Below are 11,004 nucleotides of genomic sequence, written 5' to 3'. Positions count from 1 at the left end.
GCTTGTTGTAGATTGTTGGAGGGAAAGAAAGAAGAAAAGAAGAAAAAAGAGAAAGAGAGAGAGAGAAAAAGAGAAAGAAAGACTTGGGTTTATATAGCGCCTTTCACGACCACCAGATGTCTCAAAGCGCTTCACAGCCAATGAAGTACTTTTGGAGTGTAGTCACTGTTGTAATGTGGGAAACGCGGCAGCCAATTTGCGCACAGCAAGCTCCCACACACAGCAATGTGATAATGACCCAGATAATCTGTTTTAGTGATGTGGGTTGAGGGATAAATATTGGCCCCAGGACACCGGGGATAACTCCCCTGCTCTTCTTCCAATAGTGGCCGCGGGATCTTTTACATCCACCTGAGAGAGCAGACGGGGCCTCGGTTTAACATCTCATCCGAAAGAAGGATGCTAGCTAAAGACATGAGGGAGAAAGGAATAGAAGGATATGGTGATGGGGTGAGATGGAGCGGGATGGGAGGGGGCTGGTGTGGAGCATAAACCCCGGCACGGAGCGGTGGGGCCCAGTGGCCTGTTTCTGTGCCGTACATTCGATGTAAATGTACGAGGGCCTCCCAGACGCGTGTTGTAAAATCGGCAGCCGAGGGTGGGGGGGGAGGGCAGTTTCAATGGAGAATGTGGCGAACAAACTTAAACCCTACTAAAGCAAAACTGAGGGAAGGTGTGGAGGTTCACAGTTTTAAATGCCCTGGAAAGAATAAGAATGAGGAGCCGGAGTCGGCCATTCGGCCCCTCGAGCCTGCTCTGCCATTCAATGAGATCATGGCTGATCTTCCACCTCAATTCCACCTTCCCATCTGATCCCATTCTCCTTCAATTCCCTTAATGTCCAAATGAGGCGGAGGTGCCGATGGAGACTTGATTTCAACGTGGTGAGGACAAGGGGAGATAGAGCAGCATGTTTTCAGCTGAGGAGGTGCAGGGAGGAAGAATGTTGACCCTGACCCTATCTCCTCGCGTGACTATATATCTGCTCGTGAATCTGTGGACCGAAAACGCACAGATATATTTACGAAAGGATATACTTGCTTTGGAGGCAGTTCAGAGAAGGTTCACTCGGTTGATTCCGGGGATGAAGGGGTTGGCTTATGAGGAAAGGTTGAGGAGGTTGGGCCTCTACTCATTGGAATTCAGGAGAATGGGAGGTGATCTTATCGAAACGTATAAGATTATGAGGGGGCTTGACAAGGTGGATGCAGAGAGGATGTTTCCACTGATGGGGGAGACTAGAACTAGAGGGCACGATCTTAGAATAAGGGGCCGCCCATTTAAAACTGAGATGAGGAGGAATTTCTTCTCTCAGAGGGTTGTAAATCTGTGGAATTCACTGCCTCAGAGAGCTGTGGAAGCTGGGACATTGAATAAATTTAAGACAGAGATAGACAGTTTCTTAATCGATAAGGGGATAAGGGAATAAGGGGGCGGGCAGGGAAGTGGAGCTGAGTCCATGATCGGATCAGCCATGATCGTATTGAATGGCGGAGCAGGCTCGAGGGGCCGTATGGCCGACTCCTGCTCCTATTTCTTATGTTCTTATGTAGATGATTCCATGCATGCTTCAGGGACATTAATAGTCTTGGAGAAACCCCTTCTCTGCAGGGCACTCATGTGAGGCTTTGGACCATTGTGCCCGTGGCTTTGGGTTCCCCGCTGCATCTCGAGTTCTCGTGCGCTGCAAAGCGGGGTGTTGGTCGGGACAGTGTTGCCGAACTTGGAATAATCGACCGAGTACCTCCCGTCCTCCTCGGTCACGATGGGCACGAACCGGCGGCCCCAAAGTATCTCCTCGGGCACATAGGAGGTCCTCGCTTGGGTGGTGATGCCGGTGGTCTCCACCACGCCTTCCAGCAGGACCACCACCTCCAGGTCGCCTTGCTGGAGGCCCGCCGCCGACAGGCCGTAGAGCGGGCTGCTCTTGTCGATGGCATGGCTGATGATGAGGGGGGAGACCAGGAAGATGGCGTTGATGCCCACGGGATTCTCCACCTGGATGTCAATCTGAGCGATGGGGACCACCTCGCCTTCTTTTGTGGTGGTCTTCTTGACGAGCTGCATCTGGATGGTGGCGCTGATGATCATGCTCTTCCTCAGGTCCCCCACCCGGAACATGAAGCACAATTTGCCGTCCCGCTGCTCGATCACGGCGTACTTGCTGAAGATGATGGTCTCGGCCCTGCGGTTGGCCTGGGCGGTCTTCATGAAGATGCAGCCCAGCATGACCGCGCTGACGATGAGGCCCAGGATGTTCTGGACGATCAGGACGGTGATAGCCAGGGGGCACTCCTCGGTCACCATGCGGCTGCCGAAGCCGATGGTCACCTGGACCTCGATGGAGAAGAGGAAGGCGGAGGTGAAGGAGCTGATGCTGGTGATGCAGGGGACGGGGCCGTCCTGCCGGGGGTCCAGGTCGCCGTGGGCGAAGGCGATGAGCCACCACAGCATCGCAAACAGCATCCAGCTGCACAGGAACGACATGGTGAAGATCACCAGCATGTAAGGCCACTTGAGGTCCACCAGGGTGGTGAAGACGTCCTGGAGGAAGCGCCCCTGCTCCCGGATGTTCTTGTGGGCCACGTTGCAGCCGCCGGCTTTGGTGACGAAGCGAGCTTTCCGCGACTTGGCGCGGTAACGGGGCTGAGAGACGTCATCTTCCACCAGCCGGGTCAACAAGTACTCGTCTGGAATGATCCCCTTCCGTGCCAGCATTGTGCGCGCACAGCAGCCTGTGGGACCATAACCAACATGGACAAGGGTTAACCGCTTTGCCCCCGTGCTGCGCGCGTCAAAACCTCTATATTCTAGTTACCGGGTTTCAAAATTCTCATCCTCATTTCCAAATCCCTCCGTGGCCCTCGCCCCTCCCTATCTCTGCAATCACTTCCAGCCCCACAACCCCCCCGAGATGCCTGCGCTACTCCAATTCTGCCCTCTTGAGCCTTGAGCATCCCTGATTATAATCGCTCCACCATCGGTGGCCGTGCCTTCTGTTGCCTGGGCCCCAAGCTCTGGAACTCCCTCCCCTAAACCTCTCCGCCTCTCTCTCTCCTCCTCCAAGACGCTCCTTAAAACCTACGTATTTGGCCAAGCTTTCGGTCACCTGTCCTAATTTCTCCTTAAGTGACTCAGTGACACATTTTTTTTTCTTATCATACTCCTGTGAAGTGCCTTGGGATGTTTTACTACGTTAAAGGCACTATATAAATATAAGTTGTTGTTGTTATTGGGTCATTTACGGCACCTCCAACAATGCGGCACTCCCTCAGTACTGACACCGGGTCTAGATTATGTGCTCAAGTCTCTGGGGTGGGGCTTGAACCCGCAATCCTCGGTAACCTGTATTATATCGCCACCAGAGGGGATCCCAGCATTCCTTGGGAGCACTGTATATAAGCAGGCCACCCATGCTGTACCAACACTCTGGAGTTTGAATAAAGGAGCTAAGGTCACACTTACTCATGTCTACAGTACTCAGTTACATTACTTTATTATGAGCATAACGGAACCCACAACCTTCTGACTCCGAGGCGAGCGTGCTGTCCACTCGAGTCATTAGGGATCAGCTGTGTCTCAGTGGGTAGCACACTCCCCTCTGAGTCAGGAGGTTGTGGGTTCAAGACCCACTCCCGGGACTTGAGCACATAAATCTAGGCTGACACTCCCAGTGTTGAGGGAGCGCCGCACTGTCAGAGGGTCAGTACTGAGGGAGCGCCGCACTGTCAGAGGGGCAGTACTGAGGGAGCGCCGCACTATCAGAGGGGCAGTACTGAGGGAGCACCGAGCTGTCAGAGGGGCAGTACTGAGGGAGCGCCGCACTGTCGGAGGGGCAGTACTGAGGGAGCGCCGCACTATCAGAGGGGCAGTACTGAGGGAGCGCCGCACTGTCAGAGGGGCAGTACTGAGGGAGCGCCGCATTGTCGGAGGGGCAGTACTGAGAGAGCGCCGTGCTGTCGGAGGGGCAGTACTGAGGGAGCGCCGCACTGTCAGGGGGGCAGTACTGAGGGAGCGCCGCATTGTCGGAGGGGCAGTACTGAGGGAGCGCCGCACTGTCAGAGGGGCAGTGCTGAGGGAGCGCCGTGCTGTCAGAGGGGCAGTACTGAGGGAGCGCCGCACTGTCAGAGGGGCAGTACTGAGGGAGCGCCGTGCTGTCAGAGGGGCAGTACTGAGGGAGCGCCGTGCTGTCAGAGGGGCAGTACTGAGGGAGCGCCGCACTGTCGGAGGGGCAGTACTGAGGGAGCGCCGCACTGTCAGAGGGGCAGTACTGAGGGAGCGCCGCACTGTCAGAGGGGCAGTACTGAGGGAGCGCCGTGCTGTCGGAGGGTCAGTACTGAGGGAGCGCCGCATTGTCGGAGGGTCAGTACTGAGGGAGCGCTGCACTGTCAGAGGTGCCGTCTTTCGGATGAGACATTAAACCGAGGCCCCGACTGCCCTCTCAGGTGGACGTAAAAGATCCCATGGCACTATTTTGAAGAAGAGTAGGAGAGTTATCCCCGGTGTCCTGGGGCCAATATTTATCCTTCAATCAATTTAACAAAAACGGATTATCTGGGTCATTATCACATTGCCGTTTGTGGGTGCTTGCTGTGCGCAAATTGGCTTCCTACATTACAACAGTGACTACACTCCAAAAGTACTTCATTGGCTGTAAAGCGCTTTGGGACGTTCGGTGGTCGTGAAAGGCGCTATAGAAATGCAAGTCTTTCTTTCTTTCTTCTTTCAGTAGCTAAAAATTCAAAAGCACAGAAACACATTGTGCTGCTTTCATCAATGTAGCCAGGATTTTCTGACAGGTATCATTCGAAACGCTGATGTTATTATTTTGCATTGACACACATTTCTGTAAATAATGCTCATGTGATATCCTGGGTCAGTGTCAAAGTAAGATGGCGGAGATTCTCGTGATAGGCTAATCCTGCTCAATCCCACAAATAGCTCACGTCTGTCACCCTTGTCATCCTGTTTGCCACAGGACTTCTGTTAATGTAAGATAAATAAGGAAAGAGCGAAAGAAAGATAGAAGAGTGAGAAAGAGAGAGGGAGGTGAAAATGAGAGAGAGAGACGGAGGGAGAAAGAGAGAGAGCGAGAAAGGGAAGGAGAAAGAGAGAGTGAGTGAGGGAGGGAGAAAGAGAGTGAGGGAGGGAGGGAGAAAGAGAGAGTGAGGGAGGGAGGGAGGGAGAAAGAGAGCGAGGGAGGGAGAAAGGGAGAAAGAGAGAGAGAGAGAGAGAGAGTGAGGGAGGGAGAAAGAGAGAGTGAGGGAGGGAGGATGAGAGAGTGAGGATGAGAGAGTGAGGGAGGGAGGGAGAAAGAGAGTGAGGGAGGGAGAATGAGAGGGTGAGGGAGGGAGAAAGAGAGAGTGAGGGAGGGAGAAAGAGAGAGTGAGGGAGGGAGGGAGAAAGAGAGAGTGAGGGAGGGAGAAAGAGAAAGTGAGGGAGGGAGAAAGAGAGAGTGAGAGGGGGAGGGAGAAAGAGTGAGTGAAGGAAGAAGGGAGAAAAAGTGAGTGAGGGAGGGAGAAAGAGAGCGAGGGAGGGAGAAAGAGAGCGAGGGAGGGAGAAAGAGAGTGAGGGAGCAAGAGAACAGGAGGGAGGGAGAAGGAGAGAGGGAACGAGGGAGAAAGAGAAAAAAATGAAAGAGAAAGACTGCATTTGTGTAGCACCTTCCACGACCTCACAGACATCCCAAGCCACTTTACAGCCAACGGAGTGCTTTGTGTTAAAGTGTAGTCACTGTTGCAATGTCGGAAATGTAGATACATTTCCAAAGATCCAATTAAACTTATTTTTTTCTTAAAAAAGAGCAAGCTTCCCTTGTGGTGTGTGGGGCGAAGGTTCAGTCCCGTGTGGGGCCGAGCGATGAGGTACGGAAGCTGCAAGTCCCCGCGGGGCTGTGGTCAGAGCACGCCGGGCTGGCGAGGGCGGGGGGGGGGGGGGGGGGCGGAGTATCTGCCGGCGTAGCCACTGCAGAACATTATCCAGACCCCGTTCCCTGGAAAGCCCAGACCCGGGCATCAGGTGAGCACAGGATTGGGTGCCGCCGCGATGCACGCCATGGGTGAATAGCCCAACAACACTCGCTGCCTGGAATTCGCGCTGAAAGATTGGCCATTTGGGAGCTAGACTGGAGGTGGCCAGCACTCCAGAAAGGAGCTATTGCTGTTAGGAGGGAAGGGGAGAAGATTGGAGCTGTCGAATTCTTGGGAACGCTGCTGCATTTCAATATAAAATACCCCACATGGGCCATGTGCATGCATTGGGGTAGGGTAGCACAATGGTTATGTTACTGCACTCGCAAACCAGAGGCCAATGATCTGGAGGCCTGTGTTCAAATCCCAGCACAGCAGCTGGGGAATTTAAATGCAATTGAATACATCTGGAATTTAAAAAAACTAGGATGAGTAATAGTGACTATGAAGCTACCAGATCATCATAAAGACCCATCTGGTTTGATTTGTCCTTACTATACAGTATAAATGCACACAAGGCCCATACTTGAGAGAAGGTCACTCTGTGGCCAATTACCTTTATTACCAAGACCTCCAAGAGGCAGACAGTGAGTAGAGCTTCCCCTTTTATACCGGAAAGTCCAGGTTAGGAGTGTCTCCCACAAGTTCGCACCCTTGTGTCAGTGTTCTCAAGGTGCACAACTTGGCTCAGCTAATACATGGGTTACAATGACAGTTGAATACATGACATGGTTCACTAATAAAACATAAGAAATAGGACTTGGCAAAAAGGCCCTTCGAGCCTGCTCTCCAATTCAATAAGATCATGGCTGATCTGATCATGGACTCAGCTCCACTTCCCCGCCCGCTCTCCATAACCCCTTATCATTTAAAAAACTGTCTATTTCTGTCAAATTTATTCAATGTCCCAGCTTCCACAGCTCTCTGAGGCAGACAATTCCAGATTTACAACCCTCTGAGAGAAGAAATTCCTCCTCATCTCTGTTCTAAATCGTCAGCCCCTTATTCTAAGATCATGCCCTCTAGTTCTAGTCTCCCCTATCAGTGGAAACATCCTCTCTGCATCCACCTTGTCAAGCCCCCTCATAATCTTATACGTTTCGATAAGATCGCCTCTCATTCTTCTGAATTCCAATATGTAGAGGCCCAACCTACTCAACCTTTCCTCATAAGTCAACCCCCTCATCCCCGGAATCAACCGAGTGAACCTTCTCTGAACTGCCTCCACAGCAAGTATATCCTTTCGTAAATATGGAAACCAAAACTGCACGCAGTACTCCAGGTGTGGCCTCACCAATACCCTGTATAACTGTAGCAAGACTTCCCTGCTTTTATACTCCATCCCCCTTTGCAATAAAGGCCAAGATTCCATTGGCCTTCCTGATCACTTGCTGAACCTGCATACTATCCTTTTGTGTTTCATGTACAAGTACCCCAGGTCCTGCTGTACTGCGGCACTTTGCAATCTTTCTCCATTTAAATAATAACGTGCTCTTTGATTTTTTTTCTGCCAAAGTGCATGACCTCATACTTTCCAACATTATACTCCATCTGCCAAATTTCTTTCCCACTCACTTAGTCTGTCTATGTCCTCCTGTAGCCTCTTTATATCCTGCTCACACATTACCCTTCCTCCCATCTTTGTATCGTCAGCAAACTTGGCTACGTTACACTCAGTCCCTTCTTCCAAGTCGTTAATATAGATTGTAAATAGTTGGGGTCCCAGCACTGATCCCTGCGGCACCCCACTAGTTACAGATTGCCAACCCGAGAATGAACCATTTATCCCGACTCTCTGTTCTCTGTTAGTTAGCCAATCCTCTATCCATGTTAATAATGCCCTTTAGTGTCAGCTGTGGCTCAGTGGGTAGCACCCTTGCCTCTGAGTCAGAACGTTGTGGGTTCAAGTCCCCACTCCAGGGACTTGAGATCATCATCATCGGTGGTTCCTCGAACGAGGATGACTTGCTTCCACATGAGTTCACAGATGTTTCAATGAAGGACCCGATGTTCCAGTCCTGAACTCCAATTGAGGGGTCTTGGAAGATGCCTGTACATGGATTTTTTTAACGTGTGGTGACCGTTGCACACCAGCCACCACACGGGGCTTGACAGAGCTCGGTCTTGGTCCAGGGGCAAGGGTTAACCAGGACGACTGGAGACCAGCTCTGCTGCACGGACCTAGTGCGCGCACGTATCGCACAGTGCGGGCTGGCCCGTACTGCCCCTGGGCCCTCGCCGCTCCTGGGCCCCGTAACCCCATTCGCCGCACCTCCGCCACGATCTCTCAGCGCTCCTCCGCCACAAAAAAAGTCACCACACCTCCGCCACAGTCTCCCTCCGCACCAAACATTCGCCGAACCTCTGCCACGATCACCCACCAAATCTCAGCCACGGTCCCTCACCACTCCTCCGCCCCGGTCACTCGGCGCAAGTCCGCCACGACCTTCCCGCTCCTCTGCTGTACCAGGGCCCCGCCGATTCTCCTGCCCGCGCTCCAAACGGTGACCTGGGTCCTGATGACGTCACCCAGTTGCCCACCTCGAAGCCGTCGCACATTTGTGTCGGCTCGCGCTGGAAGCTGCAGTGGCTCCAGCTAATACTCCCAACCTGCGGAGATGTTCTCACACAGTTCAGGGTGGCCCACGATGGTGAAGGGCACCATTAATCTAGGCTGACACTCCCAGTGTAGTACTGAGGGAGCGCCGCACTGTCGGAGGGGCAGTACTGAGGGAGCGCCGCACTGTCGGAGGGGCAGTACTGAGGGAGCGCCGCACTGTCGGAGGGGCAGTGCTGAGGGAGCGCCGCACTGTCGGAGGGGCAGTGCTGAGGGAGCGCCGCACTGTCGGAGGGGCAGTGCTGAGGGAGCGCCGCACTGTCGGAGGGGCAGTGCTGAGGGAGCGCCGCACTGTCGGAGGGGCAGTGCTGAGGGAGCGCCGCAGTGTCGGAGGGGCAGTACTGAGGGAGCGCCGCACTGTCGGAGGGGCAGTGCTGAGGGAGCGCCGCACTGTCGGAGGGGCAGTACTGAGGGAGTGCCGCACTGTCGGAGGGGCAGTGCTGAGGGAGCGCCGCACTGTCGGAGGGGCAGTGCTGAGGTAGCGCCGCACTGTCGGAGGGGCAGTACTGAGGGAGCGCCGCACTGTCGGAGGGGCAGTACTGAGGGAGCGCCGCACTGTCGGAGGTGCCGACTTTCAGATGAGATATTAAACCAAGGTCCCATCTGTCCTCTCAGGTGGACGTAAAAAATCCCATGGCACTATTTCGAAGAGCAGGGGGAGTTATCCCCGGTGTCCTGGGGCCAATATTTATCTCTCAATCCTCATAACAAAAACAGATTATCTGGGTCATTATCACATCGCTGTGTGTGGGAGCTTGCTGTGCGCAAATTGGCTGCCGCGTTTCCCACATTACAACAGTGTCTACACTTCAAAAGTACTTCATTGGCTGTAAAGCGCTTTGGGACGTCCGGTGGTGGTGGTGAAAGGCGCTATATAAATGCAAGTCTTTCTTTCGTTCTTTCTTTCTTTCACCCTCAGAAAAGGCCTAGCAAGCCATTTATCCAAGAGGGCAGCTCACCACCACCTTCTCGGGTTGCGGGGCCTGGCAATTAGGGACAGGCACTAAAGACCGGCTTTGCTGGTGACATCCCATATCCCGTGAATGAATTTTTTTTTAAATAACCGTGTCTGTGTCAGTGTCTCTCCGAATAGCAAGCAGGAAGTCTCGGCGTGCTGTGGGAGAAGGAGTGACAGTAAAGGCGATGAAGAGAGCCGGGGGAGGGGGGGGGGGCGGGGGGGATATATTGTGCGGCAATTCACCCTTTGATGCCCTCACACAGGAACTGTGGTCAGTCGAGGAGCTAAAGAATGGAGAGCTACTCGGAACTCCTTCACGGCAAGCGAGCCCCAGGTGGGCAGAGGAAACGTTACAAGGGACACCCTCAAAGCCTCCCTGATAAAGTGCAACATCCCCCACCGACACCTGGGAGTCCCTGGGCCCAAAGACCAGTCCGCCCTAAGTGGAGGAAGTGCATCTGGGAGGGCGCTGAGCACCTCGAGTCTCGTCGCCGAGAGCGTGCAGAAACCAAGCGCAGGCAGCGGAAGGAGCGTGCGGCAAACCAGTCCCACCCTCCCCTTCCCTCAACCACTGTCTGTCCCACCTGTGACAGGGACTGTGGCTCTCGTATTGGACTGTTCAGCCACCTGAGGACTCATTTTTAGAGTGGAAGCAAGTCTTCCTCGATTCCGAGGGACTGCCTGTGATGATGATAAAGAATGGGGAAGGTCCTCTCTCAGGATCGAGAAACAATGGTTGGGGGTCAGTGGGAGAAAATAACAATGCAGCGAATTAAATGACGTTTGAAATTTGAAAGTGAGTTTGAGTGCCCCTCGGCAAGATCTAATTGTGGATGTATGTGAGCTGAATTCTTAACCCAGCCATCACTGATCCACTCAATCTCACCTCAGTAAACACAGAAGGTGCTCAGAACAAAATAGCCACGATCTCCCTTGTCTTATTTTGTCGACATTTTATTCCTAAGACCGACGCACGAGCCCGAGCATCACTGACCTCGATCGCAAGAGCCCTGGGATTAAAGACTGGGTTCCTCTGTACCTTTCTCTCTCTTTCTCTCTTGTGCGTAATTCGCTCGGTTTGGATTCTAGAAGCTCGGGTTCAACAACCCTTTCGCTTGAGGCCCCCACCACCCTCCCCCGACCTCACCTGAGTCAGGGAAGGTTAATTCCTTACCGGCTTGTAAAAGATTGGTCCAAAAGTACAAAGAACACAGGTTTGCTGCTGGTGAGGAGCTCACACAAAAGCAGTCAGCTGATCCATCAATTCCCATGGGAACAAGGGATGGGTATGGTCTTAAAGGGAACACCTTAAGGGCAAGTGGAGAATTTTATTTGGCCACGCAGCTGTGGCAGAGTGAATTCTCCTTAAAGGGAGAGTCCCTAACAACAACAACTTGTATTCATCTAGCGCCTTTAACGTAGTAAAACGTCCCAAGACATGTTTTAAGTTAAAACAAATA

At 53.1% G+C, this 11,004-nt stretch overlaps 1 protein-coding gene across 1 annotated transcript; it reads right to left on the bottom strand.

Moving 5' to 3' along the window:
* Positions 1-1,537: 1,537 nt before the first annotated feature.
* Positions 1,538-10,774, bottom strand: LOC139230537 (ATP-sensitive inward rectifier potassium channel 11-like). The gene is made up of 2 exons (XM_070862372.1): positions 10,719-10,774; positions 1,538-2,735 (listed from the first exon to the last, which is right to left on the bottom strand). Exon 2 carries the CDS (start codon positions 2,716-2,718, stop codon positions 1,546-1,548), a length of 1,173 nt encoding a protein of 390 aa, XP_070718473.1. The 5' UTR covers positions 2,719-2,735; positions 10,719-10,774; the 3' UTR covers positions 1,538-1,545.
* Positions 10,775-11,004: the final 230 nt, after the last annotated feature.

The sequence above is a fragment of the Pristiophorus japonicus genome, chromosome 19 (genome assembly GCF_044704955.1).
Source record: "Pristiophorus japonicus isolate sPriJap1 chromosome 19, sPriJap1.hap1, whole genome shotgun sequence".
Lineage (NCBI taxonomy): Eukaryota > Metazoa > Chordata > Chondrichthyes > Pristiophoridae > Pristiophorus > Pristiophorus japonicus.
Note: the sequence above shows the minus strand (reverse complement) of the source record. Positions and strands in the feature narration are given on the sequence as shown.